The sequence below is a fragment of the Myripristis murdjan genome, chromosome 16, assembly GCF_902150065.1.
Source record: "Myripristis murdjan chromosome 16, fMyrMur1.1, whole genome shotgun sequence".
Taxonomy (NCBI): domain Eukaryota; kingdom Metazoa; phylum Chordata; class Actinopteri; order Holocentriformes; family Holocentridae; genus Myripristis; species Myripristis murdjan.
The window spans coordinates 22,195,159-22,209,141 of NC_043995.1; the positions used below are offsets into that span (position 1 = coordinate 22,195,159).

The following is a 13,983-nucleotide window of genomic DNA, read 5'->3' on the forward strand; positions in this document are numbered from 1 at the left end:
TATGTACATACAGTATATTACATTTCCACAGTGGTTGCAGTACAGAGACCTATGCAAATAAGCATTATTGTAGATGTTGGGCCTCGATCAGCTATTAAGATGCTGAAAAATATTATGCACTACCAAAGACAGATGGAGAATTAAGAGAGGCAGGAGGTGGATACAATTTGCAAACTGGATTGAAACAAATGACTCAATACTTGTGAGTTTAAAGTGTCTCACAGACTCTTGATCCATCTGCCACAATGACACCCGGAATCACAAAGTACTCACCATACATTTCTACACTAATGCTTCCATCCAGTTGTTTGTTTGTGTGTGTGTGTGTGTGTGTGTGTGTGTGTGTGTGTGCGCTGTGATATCCACAGTGTAAACACCAGAGTCTCTGAGGGTCAGATCTCTGAGCTCCACAGATCCACTGATCATATTCAGATTGACTCTTCTTTTGTAATCAGGTGATATGAATCCAACCCCATGAGAGAAAAGTACAATGTCGTCAAGATTAAAAAGCCAAGCTAATGTCCTAAATGGTGATCCAGTGGAGTTTATCTCTGTAAAATTCAGCTTCACCTTAAAGGTCACGCTACTTCCTGTTGCTCCAATTATGAAGCCCTAATGCAGCACTGCTTCTCCAAAATAGATACCTGTACAGATGACACGGCAATTTTGGAGTGCCTGAACATTGGGGGGGACTTGTACCTCTCAATGTATATGCGCGTTTGGGCCTTGATGTTGTGTGTATTTTGTTTTCACTTTTGCTAAAATGTAGCAATCCGATTTGTTAAACATGCTCTTTAAATAAACTTGACTTGGAACTTTGAACGACTTCAGCTTGAAAAAGTGAAATGACTGTATATGGCCTCTGTGTCTGCAGAATAATGACGATTAATGATTTACCAGGGTAATAACAATATAATAATGAGATTAATGATTTACCAGTGTATTAACAATACACTGGTGTATAATATATTAATATAATATATTATTAATACAATAGCCTTATAATTATGACCTCACCTGACAACAATGCCAAGCTGAGAGAAAGTAATGCAGATGCCTCCATGATGTCCTTAGTGTCTTACAGGCTCAGTTCACATGGACATTTCACATGCACACATGAGGGGTAAAATACATAATGTCTTGCTGTGAGTGAGGAAGTACAAAGTCTAGTCCTTTAACATCACAAGTATCATAAAAGTTATTACTGACATAAAACATTAACACAGTAAATGACCCTACTAATAATAATAAACAAGAACAATGCACAAGATAGTGCTAGGATTTTTCTTTCTTTAAACTACGCTGGTGGGTTCAGGGGGCGGCCAGAGGTGGCACGGCCCCTGAAATTTGACCCCCCAGTGGCCACCCCAAAATTCAAACCTCTTAACCTCTGCTGAGGACACCAGCGTCTTTCACAGACTGTAACAGGCTCTGGTATCATACCACTTGATAGCCTAAGGAATCAACTGGTACTAAATACGTCACTGTATGTTGTAGGCGTGGGGGCTAAATATCACTTCAAAATTAAGTTAAATTTTGGTGAAGGAAAAAAAAGGTCCCTTTGAGCTCTGACCTCAAGAAATCTGAATCAATCTGTGGGCACCCTCAGATCTCCCCTTTGCAGACATGCCCACCGTATGCTAATCCCATGCAGTTTCGGGCAGAAAGGCGCAGGTTTTTGCATTCAGTGCAAATGTGTTCTTTTGTCCAGTTGTAAAATGGTGTATTTGTGCACACTGGGGTCTGAACAGGCTTGTTTTGACTGGAAAACTGAGTCTCTTGTGGATTGAATGAGCCCGATTTTATTCATCTGTGATGATGTTGGCACCCACAGTAGCCATTTCAATATAATGAGACCATGTTATTGCAACACTGTTGTGAGCTCTAGGATAATCACATCCTCATGAAATTTTATAATCACAAACTAGAGACTGAGGGCATTCAGTGCAGTGCAGTCTGGTTTTCCTCGGCATAATGATAATATGGAGAGTTTCTGAGCAATTTCCAGAACATGATGTCCATTGTACAATTGCCTAAAAATGCAATTCTTACTGAAATCTTTGAGTGGGAAGTTGCACTGCACAATGAAAAATTGCAGTTTTCTCTGTTTGCTATAAAAACAAACAAAACAAAGAAAGAAAGAGATAGAACATCAGGAAAACAAAAACAAAAACAAAAACCTAAAATGTATATTAAAAATGTATCGGTTTGATTCAAATTTGGCTGCAAGTGAGATGCTTTAGGTCATCCATTCTAGCAGGAACTAAATACATGTGCATCTATATTTCATGCACTTTTAACTTTGTGTTTAAGTCTACGTGTAATTGTTACAATGAGTATTTCTTTTTGAGGAAGAAATGCCCATTTCTTTTCATGCTAGGAAACGACTCGTTGCTGCTTGTTGCTGCCACCTCCTTGCCTCCTCTCGTCTACGGGGATATTATTTACATGAAGGCCTCTGTTTGATGCTGTGTAGCACAGAGCATTAAGATTCACAACCGGCTATAAACCCCTCAGACACCATTTCCCTTTGCACCAGCCATCAGTGCCCGTGAGCAGATTTTTGCATTGGTATAATTTCATTTACAAATCCATCCTTGGACTGCTGCCCACTTATTTATCCTGGTACATCTCATGTAAACTTTATTACTTTCCCCTCCCATAAGTCAACACACAGCTCAGCAAAAAGGCACTTTCCTACTCTTGAATATATAAATGTAAATAAAAAATATAAATAAATATCTATGTACTAAATAAGACATGATAAACAAATAAGGTTGAATAAATAAAAGTTAGTAAAACACCTCACTTGTATCAACCACCAGATTTATACACACCCACATACACAGCACCACATATGTACCAGGCCTGTACACCAACAAAAACATTTGCATTGCTCTTACATGAACTTACAGCAGAATAGAAATGTAAAAAATGAAGGCCATTTTCTTTTCTTTCATTTTATGATTATGAAGCAACATTACACATTTGAGTAATAAATATTACACACATCTGAGTGATAAAATTGAGAGAAAACAGAGAAATAATTAAGAGGCAACATTAAAAAAATGTATGTGGTCTGAAAAAACTACCATGGATACATCCCATAATATTCTTTTTATAATGTAAAATGCTCTGCTAAAGATCATGAAAAGCTCAGAGCTATGAAAACACTATCACAAAGATGTTATACTTTTTCTGTTTGACACAGGGAAGCAGGTCAACAGATGATTACAGGCCCTGAATAATTCTTAGACTAGACCAGACCAATCTAAAACCAAAGCCTGACAGTCTCTACCACCCAGTGCCGGGCACCAAGACTACATGGACTCAAATTAACTCTGATAACAAATTCACTAACAAAATTGGAGACGGGTTAGCAGGGGAATCGTAGTGGGGGCAAAAGCAGGACTGATTACCCAGGGCCAAAATGGGGGAGGGGACCCTCGAAAGGCTTGAAATAAAAAGGTTTGCCTATTGGCCGGCTATACAAGGGCCCAATAAGATTTCTTTTCATGCAGCCCAAAATCTCTGGCGGTGCCCATGCGGGTTAGGTATGAGATATCAAGTGATTAAATCCATAGTTCACTGTTCATCTAATCTCACAAAAATAGAATCTCTGTCCGTCTGTCCTTCAGTTTTCTCGACCACCGTTCATCTGATTGACTTCACACTTGCCAAATGTACTGCTGAGGATCCAAGGAAGTGCAGTGTCGAGTGTGAAGTTGTTTGGATGAGCGGTTCTCCAAAAAGCTGCAAGCAGCAGTCCTGGGGGCCAAGCCATCGGCCCGTTCTGAGCAGACATGTTTTGAACGAGCACTGCACTCGTTTTAACAGAATCAAGAAACTGAATCTTCATTCAGACATAGCAGAGAAATTATAGGGTTGAGTTTCCACAACATTGGTGATTTTCTTTGACAAGGCTGATTTTGGAAGTTGCTGATTATGATTTTTCTGAAGGATGTTTTCTCATTTTATTTCACCTACACAAAGAGAAAGTCATCGGTTTACTAGAGTACAAGATCATTGTTTTACGCTGTTTAGTTGCATTTTGGATAATCTTGTGAAAACTTATTATCATGCAGTTACTTTTGTATCATGCATTCACAAATCTGATTTCTCATTTCACTCAGTATCAAGCTCACCTTGTGATGTTATTCCCTGCTGAATAGTTGACATATGGCTGCTCTGGGTTCTCATAAATATGTTCTGGGATCCCATGTGTGTCTTCTGGGTTGTCATTTTCTGTGTGGAAGGTTTGTAATCCAAAAGCCATCTATTTATCGATCTGTCTGTCTGTTCATATTGATACTTATAGATAGATAGATAGATAGATAGATAAATAGATACTGTATGTAAGCACTGACCTTTTTGTGGTAGATTGGTGATTCTTCTGAAGAGTAGAGATAAAATATTGTTAAAATGTGAAAAAATTAGGACAATATTTTTCCATCAATCCACAGTAAAAACAAAAAAAAGTATTTGGATCATTGCCTGGTGTAATATTACTAGGCTACTGTATTTTTTAACATTTTTTGAATGGGAATGAATTTGTCTGAGAACCAGATAAATCTGCAAGCTCATGTCAAACACTCAAGCAAACTGATGTATTTTTATCATCTGATACTGGGTATCGGGTTACTGTAATACAATATTAACATTTATTCATTCAATACATGAAAAAACACTTAAGCAAAATGGCTAGTTGTTATAATTAAAGAGAATATGTTTACACTTACCCTCTTTTCAACGTATAGTACACAACCCCACCAACCAGCCCTCCAACAACTATCAGACATGCAATCGTTATTCCAGCGATGGCACCAGCTGAGAGACTTTCTTTCCCTGAGAAGGTATGAAATGAAAGAGATTAGACAAATCAGCATTACAGCATCACAACATAGCCCACTAATTGAAAACAAAAATAAAAAAAAACAAACAAACAAAACCTTACAGAGGCCTGACTTTTCCCATTTCATTTGCCCCTGGATACATAACAATACATGAATGACTAACTGAAGTTATTTCAATACAGCCTGCAACTGACAACCATTTTAGAAAATACACACACACAACAGAGAGTGTGTGTGTGTGTGTGTGTGTGTGTGTGTGTGTGTGTGTGAGAGAGAGAGAGAGAGAGAGAGAGAGAGAGAGAGAGAGAGAGAGAGAGAGAGAGAACTTTAAACTGATTACACTGGGTTACAAAAAAATTTTTTTTGCAAGTTGTCTAGGTTTTTTCAACTGAATTAGGACCATTTTGCACCACTAAATCCAAAAATGACATCTATTTTTCTCAATCTGGTCAGGTTTTTTTTGCTAATTTGATTTTGAAAAATTTGATCTTCTTACAAAATTGATTACATTTTTGTGACTTTATCAGTTGATTTTTTATATAGTTCTCACCCAAAATAGGTTTTAAGAGAAAAAAAATCATTTTCTAACAGGATGTATTTATTAAGTGTTACAAACTTTAATTCCTGTAAGTTGAATAACAGACATTGATAAAGGTAAGTACATGTAAACTGAACATTAAGTCGTCATTGTGCAAAATTCAGGGCATGAACTTTCGTTTCTTCGAACCCCTCAAATGCTCAGCAGCAGGGATGTCTCTCTTCAGAGTCCAGCAGTAATCAGCCATCATGACTGCATCCCAGCGTCCCTGATACCTGGCCTCCATCTCTTTTATGTCCTGATGGAATCTCTCTCCCTGCTCATCACTCATTGATCCCAGATTCTCAGGAAACCGATCCATATGTGAGAATAAGTAATGCATTTTGATGCTCATGTTGCATCCAAGGTTTCTGAAAGCAGTCAGCATATTGGTGACAAGGTCTGCATAGTTCCTGGCCTTGATGTTGCCAAGAAAGTTCTTCATGACCAGAACAAAAGCCTTCCATGCTTCCAGTTCCACTTCGTTCATTGAGTTTTCAAACTGAGGATCTCTGATGAGCTGACGGATTTGAGGACCATCAAAGATGCCAGCTTTCAACTTCTCTATGGTTAATCCTGGAAAAGCATGGCACAAGTAGGCGAAGCAGCCACCATCCTTATCTAGAGCTTTGGTGAACTGTTTGATCAAGCCGAGCTTTATGTGCAGTGGTGGGAAGAGAATCTTGACTCTGTCTACCAGAGGAATGTTGATGACATTCTTTGCTCTGCAAGGCACCAGTTCCTGCCGCACCGGCCAGTCCTTCTTTGTATAATGCTGAGCAGTGTCCCTACTATCCCACATACACAGAAAGGATGGGTACTTGGTGAAGCCGGACTGTTGCTCCAAGAAAAAATTTATCATCTTCTACCATTAATCATAAATTGGCAAAAGTAAAATCTTCAGAATTTGTTTATTGCAAGAAATATGAAAGAATTTTGTATCATATGACGTGAAAATGCCCATAAATGTAAGCAAAAATGTTAAAAAGCCAATATGTAGCATAGTTCAGAAAGTTGACCTGATTGAGCAAAACCAATGTGATTTTTGGATTCAGCACACCAAAATTATCCCAAATCAGCTAAAAAAACTTTAACAATAAATTTGTTGTTGACCAGTGTTGACCGGTGTCATGAATCCCAAGATAAAAACAGGAATGAACACCAGTTTGAAAGATCAAGCGTGACCCATTCCCCTTCCTGCAGTCATCAAACAGCTTTACCTTGTGGGCCTACAGACAATCGATGCACGTCAGATGTCGCCGTTCTCCCAGTGATATTATTTCCTGCTTGACAGGTGTATTCTCCACCGTCAGAGAGTTCAATTTCTGATTTAGTGAACTCAGCAGAATTCGTATGAATCTCTGTCCCATTCTTCATCCAGATGTAGGTCGCAGTCGGCGTGGACTCGGCAGAGCAGATTAGTGTTAGGGTCTGTTTGACTTTTATCTCATTTGGACCCGTGACTTTAACATTCTCTGGTCCAACTGAAACACAGATATTTCCAATATTGTAATTAAGGAAAATAATAAAAATCCCCTATTATATACATTCAATTAGATTTTAGTAAATAATGGCAATGTAGTATCTGAAATGTAATTATGACAGTTCACGATAGGTCACGTGATCACAACTTTCTGGCTCACAATTACGTGGGTTATATATGAATTATAGTGCAATACTTTTCGTAGGAATTTGTACGAATACTGAATGAGAACAGCCTGATTTATTTTGCAGGGAAAAATTTGGGATTAAAGGGGTTAAGGAAAATAGTAAAAATCCCCTATACATTCAATTAGATTTTTGTAAATAATGGTACTGTAGTATCTGAAATGTAATTATGACAGTTAAAACCCCAAACTTTAGGCTCTACAGAGTAAATAAAGGCTCATTTTATTGTCACCTACAGTTGACAGTCATCTTGTATTTAGCTTCAGCAGAGCTGACTGGGTTGCTGGCTGTACAGGAGTATTCTCCGCTGTCTGTTCTCTTCAGAGGGCTAAAGGACAAAACTCTGTTATTGTCATGGAGGATGATGTTGCTGCCCGGGCTCACAGGGGATCCGTCCTTCCTCCACTCTCTGGTGAGGACAGAGCCGGCAGCATCACAGGTTAAGTTGACTGGTTTCCCCTCAACTGGTGTGACTGGTGGTTCTGTGATTGAAGCAGCTGAGACTCTCTCTGTTGGTGAGAGACAAATAACTGTGTGTGAAAAAAATGTAAAAGAGCAAAGTAAACATCAAGGGGTCGACTGAACAAATGAAGAAACTTGAGGATAGTTCATATCTGTTCTCAAAAGACAACGTTATGTTAGCTATTGCTCTGCCTATCATGTATAGTTTGAGTATTAAGTGTGTGATTTATTTTTCCCTTCCCCTTTTCTGCTATGAGGAAAACATAAGGAGGAAGCAGCTTTACAGTAACTTCAGTGCAGAAACTTTTATCCTTTTTTCTGCTGCAAATTTACCACAACAAACAAGGTCTTCACGACAACTACAGAGGATGGAGGTGGGGTAATTAAAAGCTTTATGTTAATTCATGCATCAAGTTACACAAAATCATTCAAGCCTCATGATCCTCTGATCGTGTAGCAACACAGTGGACATTAGGTAGACTGGTGACCCTCGAATCATTCAAGTGCCATACCGTCAAAGTTTAAAAACAGAACAATTGAGAAAAGGAGAGAAAAGCTACAAAAAGGAACATGTTTTCCTGCATAATTTGAATATTTGCATTATGTTGCAATTGCAAGTGTATTTTATAGAAAATATCATGCTTGTTTTAACTTCAGGCAAAAAAAAGAAAAGGTTTTACATTGGATATTAGATAAGAAATTAACAGAAGACATAGATTCATCTGCACACCTTACAACACCATTTAGGTGTATAGTTACATTTAATGTGAAGTACCATCTTTTTGAGCCAAATCTTTATTTTCAACACCTGTTCATTCCCACTTACCCAGCACAGTGACACGGGAGGGCTGAGATGTTTGATATCTCAGAGTTTTAGTGTTATGGGCCTGACAGCTGTAGTTACCACTCTGTTTCATCTGAATGTTGTTCAGTCTGAGCTCTGGTCCAGTATCAGAGAGCGGGGCTCCGTTCAGAGCCCACTGAAACTGGGCAGGAGGCCTGGAGACAGCTGAGCAGGACAGGATGATGTCTGACCCTTTCTCATGGTATTCTTGTGACGGAGATAGCGTCATGTTAGTGTTTTCTGGACCAACTGCAATGTGCAATATGAGGATAGCAGACACCAGGGAAGGGAGAGGTCACCAACAAATTATGTGGGAGGTTAAATTATGATAAGTCATGTTAGTAGCTAGCAGTTGCTATTAAAGTCATTAGGACAAGGTCCTGAGTTACTGTGAGGCCTTAATTGTGACGATAAGCTAAATCAAGCTGGGAATTTGAATGTCGATGTTGTGTTTCCATGCACATGCTGTTGGATCAGAGGTTAAGCATGCAGGTTAGTAACTCACAGCTGATGGAGAGAGATACTGGGCCACTGATGTCATGACTGACGGGATTGAACACACGACACTGGAACGGTCCCTGGTCATAGCGGGTCACACTGATTATAGTGAGAGTGGAGCCTCCATCAGTGATCTGAACTCCCTCACTGGCTGTCACCTCAGAGCTGCCATTCAGCCAGGTGTAGGAGCGAGGGGAGCCAGAGGAGGAGCAGGACAGGCTGACTGAGCTGTTGAACTCTATCAAGTCTGTGCTGCTGGGAGTTACCACGACATTGGACACTGGCACTATGGGTAGAAAACACATTTATTTACTTGCCACCACCTTGCAAAGGGTAAAATCAGTATACAGTAACAATGCAGTGGCTGGGAATAAATTCCATAATTATGACACCAAGCCGCGTATTCAACACTAGAAAATAGAGATTTGTATTAGCTTCCAAGTCTGATGACAATGGGCACTACAGCATTTATCCATTCAGTGTCTGAATACTGCGACAAATGCAACACAGTATATCACAGAAAAGAAAATACTGCGTGTACCTAAAAGACTAAACTCTGGATAAAAGTGTCTTGACTGGCACCATTGTGGAAGACAGTGATTTTTATTTAAGTAGTCAGCAAAGAAGCTTTCTGTTTTGTTTTGTTGTTGTTGTTGTTGTTGTTGTCGTTGTTTTAATGTGGACACTTGACCAAAGGAAGTCAGTCCCTTTCTGATGGACCTAAATATTGCTGTGATAATCGGGTCATCTTTTTTCTATTCGACACTGAAACAATGATACCACAACATGTGAAATATCTACTCACTGAATATCTCCAGTCTGCAGGCTCCTGTCTTCTGTGCTCCTCCATCTGGAGTTATTGCAATTCTGTATTCTCCAGTGTCGTCCATGGTGAGATGCCTGAGCTCCAGAGATCCAGTTGATCTGTCGAAAGTGATCCTGTTTTCATATCCTGATCCAATAACATCTGAGCTGGTCGATGTTATTATATTTCTGTCGACACTACCATTACTAAAACTCCAAGTCACTACCAGGAATGGGTTTTCTGATGGAGTCACTGTTGTGGTGAAAAAAACACTTCCTCCTACTGCTCCATTCAAATTGTCTGGTAGCACACCGGCTCCATGGCTCAAACCTGGAGGACACAGTTTCAGGTTAGCAAACAGTGCACTGTGGTGTAGAGGGCCATGTAAAATGGCCTGCTGGAGGAATTTAATGCATGCTTGATGATGACAAGCCATCACTGAATATGAGCTCTGGACATGATGCAACCTTTTTAGGGAACTGAATTTGAATAATTACAAACACACGCGAATCATATACAACATCTTTTCTGGCTGACTTTTCATTGTGATTATTCATATAAAGTCTGAGTGACAGACAACTATATTCCTGAGGTTTGCAGGTTTTTATTCCAACTAGTCACCACACCAACTCATTTCACTGATTAGTTCCTCCTGTCTGGCGGAGGTGTGCAGGTCAGTTAAGTCACCTGCTGTTACTTTTGGCTGGAGTTCAAAACTTCATACCTTCGTTACTCATTAAACACGGTGGTTTATAAATGTGTGTACCTTTGGATCATTATCTTTTCATTTAAGAACTTCAAACAAAAAGATATTGAATTGTTTTTTTCCCCACTGTGGGCCAGTAACATGGAAATGTAAATCTACTTCTTGATGGGTTTTTTTCCCCTCCTTTTTTCTTGTCATGTGGTAAATAGTGCATCTCTGGTCCATTTTGTCCAGGAGAACTTTGTGCCTTTTGTCTTGATTAGAAAAAAAAATATTGCACATTCATATGAACATTGTCCTGTTGTTGTACATATAAGCTAATTAAAGAAGAAGAAAGTAAGAGGAAAAGTCATCGTGTTTTCTGTAAATAAAGAAAAACCTTCACTTATCAAGTCGAGATATCCCACGGTGCATTTATATGTAGCTGACTTGTTGAGTCTCAACTCTCTGGTTCCCTGTTTGGTCAAGAGCCAACAGAATACAGAAGCTAAGCACTGGCCTAGCTGGCCTAATAGACTATAATGACAAAACATGTTGCTATTACCATTTATTAAGAGTAAAAAAAAATTATTATGACATTATTGTGATTCATGTGTGTATGAAGAGCTTTATTTAGGCTGTGTTGAAAACTGCAGCTACACAACAGTACAGTCATTCTGAATAGTCATAGTAATAGTATTTTTTTATGAAGTGAATGCTTCTTAATAAGGAACCAAATTCATTAATAAAAAAATATTTTTACCATGCCATGATGACATTTGAATAACAATATTTCAAAGTACAGTTGAGATTAGCTAAGTGTTAAACAGTTATTGTTCGACCTGAGTTTACTTCATGATACTGGAGCCCTCTTGTTCCTGAAATAACTAAAAAGAAGACAGGAAGCACACAACTCAATAGTAGGTTTGATCTTGCATTGTGAAATATTAAATGTTTTTTAATTACATCTGTCATAATTGATAGATCTGGGAAGACTAAGAAGACTTGATGAACAAGACTCAACATCAATATTTTCATGGCTGGTTAATCCTCACAAATGAGGGGGGAAAACAAGCAAAAACAAACAAAAATAAGCAATCTAAAATCCTCTTGTCTGCTGTATGAGATAATAAGAGCTCACCTGAGATGAGTCCTAGGATGATCAAGGGTACAACAGAGGTTCCCATTTCTGTTGCAGTGTGACGAGGACAGCTGATTTAGTCTCTAATGTAGATTCCACCCCTTTCTCCTTTCTCTTGAGTTTAATATATAACAGCAGTATGAGGAAGTTTATTGTTTTATTTGTTTCTCGTTCCTCATCGCTGTTCAGTCAACATTTATTTATTTATTTATTTTTTCCAGAACTGACTTACAATGATGCATAATATTTTGAAGAGGGTGACAGCATAGATTGGTGGCAGGTATCATCACTGTTATAAAATTAAACTTTGACCTCTTCATGGTTTTTTAGACAGGACTTTGCAAGATATGATCAAACACTGTTGAGTCTCCAACCAGTGTGACTACTGCGCATCGACCATGAGGAAGCAAGACACTGTTTGACTTCTGGAAGTAATTAGTTACATAGTTACACAGCCACTACAGATTATATGTTGTAAGTAGAGGAGTACGCTCAGAAGAGTGCACATCTCTGCCAGGCGTGTTGTCTTACTTGGTATGAAAATCTGGACAGGAAGAGAGGAGGAGTGAAAATACAGAGGCACTGCCTGTGTGTTTCCCCTTATCTTGCGCTCAGATGTTGGACAAAAACCAGCTGGGGAGTTGGTACTGAGTTATGGTATAAAACAGTTTTTAAATAGGTTTTTAGTCACTGCAACCACGAGAGATGACTGATCATACACTCATACCTGTGCCCAGAAAATTTTAGGTTGATAGGGCAATGCAAGATGAGCCACGGACAGATAGACAGAAAGACACACAACAAAACACACGATCCCCTCCAGGCTGCTGCCTGGCAGAGATAATAAGAGTTTTTTTCAGTATTTATGATGCAGAAATTTGAATTTTTAATATGAATTAGATTCCATCAGCCTCTGACACTTCCTACAGGGTTTTCTGCTTTGTGTCTTCTCTGCGTTGTTTTGACTTTCTTTGTCAGTGTTACGTGGCTGGTCAGCAGGTGAACCCAAATGCAAACACAGATGAACCGGAGACAAGCCTGATACAAAAGATGGTAACTTACTGTAATTTATAGTTGAGGTTTTGTAGAGCCAGGAGATCCAGAGAGAGGATGTAAAAAGCAACAAGTCCAGGGTTAGTCTGGAAGATACAGGGGTTATAGACTCTGGATCTGGTTGAGCTGAAGGAGAAGTGGCATTAGGGTGACAGGCCCAGTATGTTAAGAGAGAGAGAGAGAGTGAGAGCAGTGGTGGTCTAACATGCTAGACAGTCAATGAAGAGAGGGAGCGGAAATAGTGAGAGCAAATGTTTTTCAGAGGTTTGAATCCTTGCCTCGCTCTGACCAGGACCATCACACTAAGTATCATGATAATTTACACAAACATGAAAGCATGACTGTGATCCACCTTTATATTACAGGCGACAGCAGAGAAAGATGCTCAGGGCCACTAAAATGCTGACTGTGAGGATCTGTGTTTGCCATGAGTCAGACACAGTGGGCATCACCACTCAGAGGATCCCCCTGCTGGCTGGTCTTGGTAATGCAGCTGGAGTGTGCCGCACCTTTCCACCAGCTGACACACACCCTATGTCTGGAGTGCCCTCCTAAACACTTTAACTCTATTGAAATCTTTCAAAGACTCTTTGTAGGACTCAAACCACTTATCCCAAAACCAATCTGCTCACACAAGAGTGTAACTTAAACTTAAATTACTACTTGGAGGGTACAGCCTAATTCATTTCATATTCAGCACTCATTGTGAGTATAACATTTACTATTGCTGAATGTTCAGTTATAGCAATTTTATTGCTAAATGTTGTCCAGAGTAGTTACAACGTCCAGGTGAAGGGGTAGACAGGAAGAGAGAAGGCATGAGGATGTGGAACAGGAGAGAGAGAGACTGTACTGCCACCTGTTGTTTTATGTTGCTCACTAAAGTTAGGAGAAGAGCTCACGTGTTTTCCTGCTATTTCACACTCAACTTTACACCCACAATGCTCACAATAGTTTAAAGAACAAACTCTAAAAAAAAATCCAGATTTTTTTTTGGATCAAGAGAGATCCATTTGATACTGAGAACATTTTAGAGACAAATTATACCCAAGAATGTTTTTGGAGAACTACAGTAACGTTTAAAAATAATAATAATATTAAAATTCAAAGAGAGAGAGGGAGAGAGAGAGATATTATTTACATGAAAGCCTCTGTTTGATGCTGTGTAGCACAGAGCATTAAGATTCCTAACCAGCTGTAAACCCCTCAGACACCATTTCCCTTTGCACAAGCCATCAGTGCCCATGAGCAGATTTTTGCATTGGTATAATTTCATTTACAAATCCATCCTTGAACTGCTGCCCACATATTTATCCTGGTACATCTCATCTAAACAGGACTTTATTACTTTCCCCTCACATCAGTTCACACACAGATCAGTAAAAAGGTACTTTCCT

At 39.2% G+C, this 13,983-nt stretch overlaps 1 protein-coding gene across 1 annotated transcript; it reads right to left on the reverse strand.

Moving 5' to 3' along the window:
* Positions 1-218: 218 nt before the first annotated feature.
* Positions 219-11,579, reverse strand: LOC115373645 (carcinoembryonic antigen-related cell adhesion molecule 5-like). The gene is made up of 9 exons (XM_030072136.1): positions 11,534-11,579; positions 9,708-10,037; positions 8,910-9,188; positions 8,387-8,653; positions 7,335-7,607; positions 6,651-6,914; positions 5,581-6,006; positions 4,740-4,845; positions 219-237 (listed from the first exon to the last, which is right to left on the reverse strand). Exons 1-9 carry the CDS (start codon positions 11,577-11,579, stop codon positions 219-221), a joined length of 2,010 nt encoding a protein of 669 aa, XP_029927996.1.
* Between the last annotated feature and the right edge of the window lie 2,404 nt (positions 11,580-13,983).

Bases quoted from the DNA above. Each gene is read 5' to 3' on its own strand.
- LOC115373645 (XM_030072136.1), bottom strand. From the start codon at position 11,579: ATGGGAACCTCTGTTGTACCCTTGATCATCCTAGGACTCATCTCAG. The intron at 7,608-8,386 runs GTAAGTGGGAAT...TCTCACCAACAG, and splicing joins CTCCCGTGTCACTGTGCTGG to AGAGAGTCTCAGCTGCTTCA. The intron at 6,007-6,650 runs GTAAAGCTGTTT...ATGCTTTTCCAG, and splicing joins ATTGTCTGTAGGCCCACAAG to GATTAACCATAGAGAAGTTG.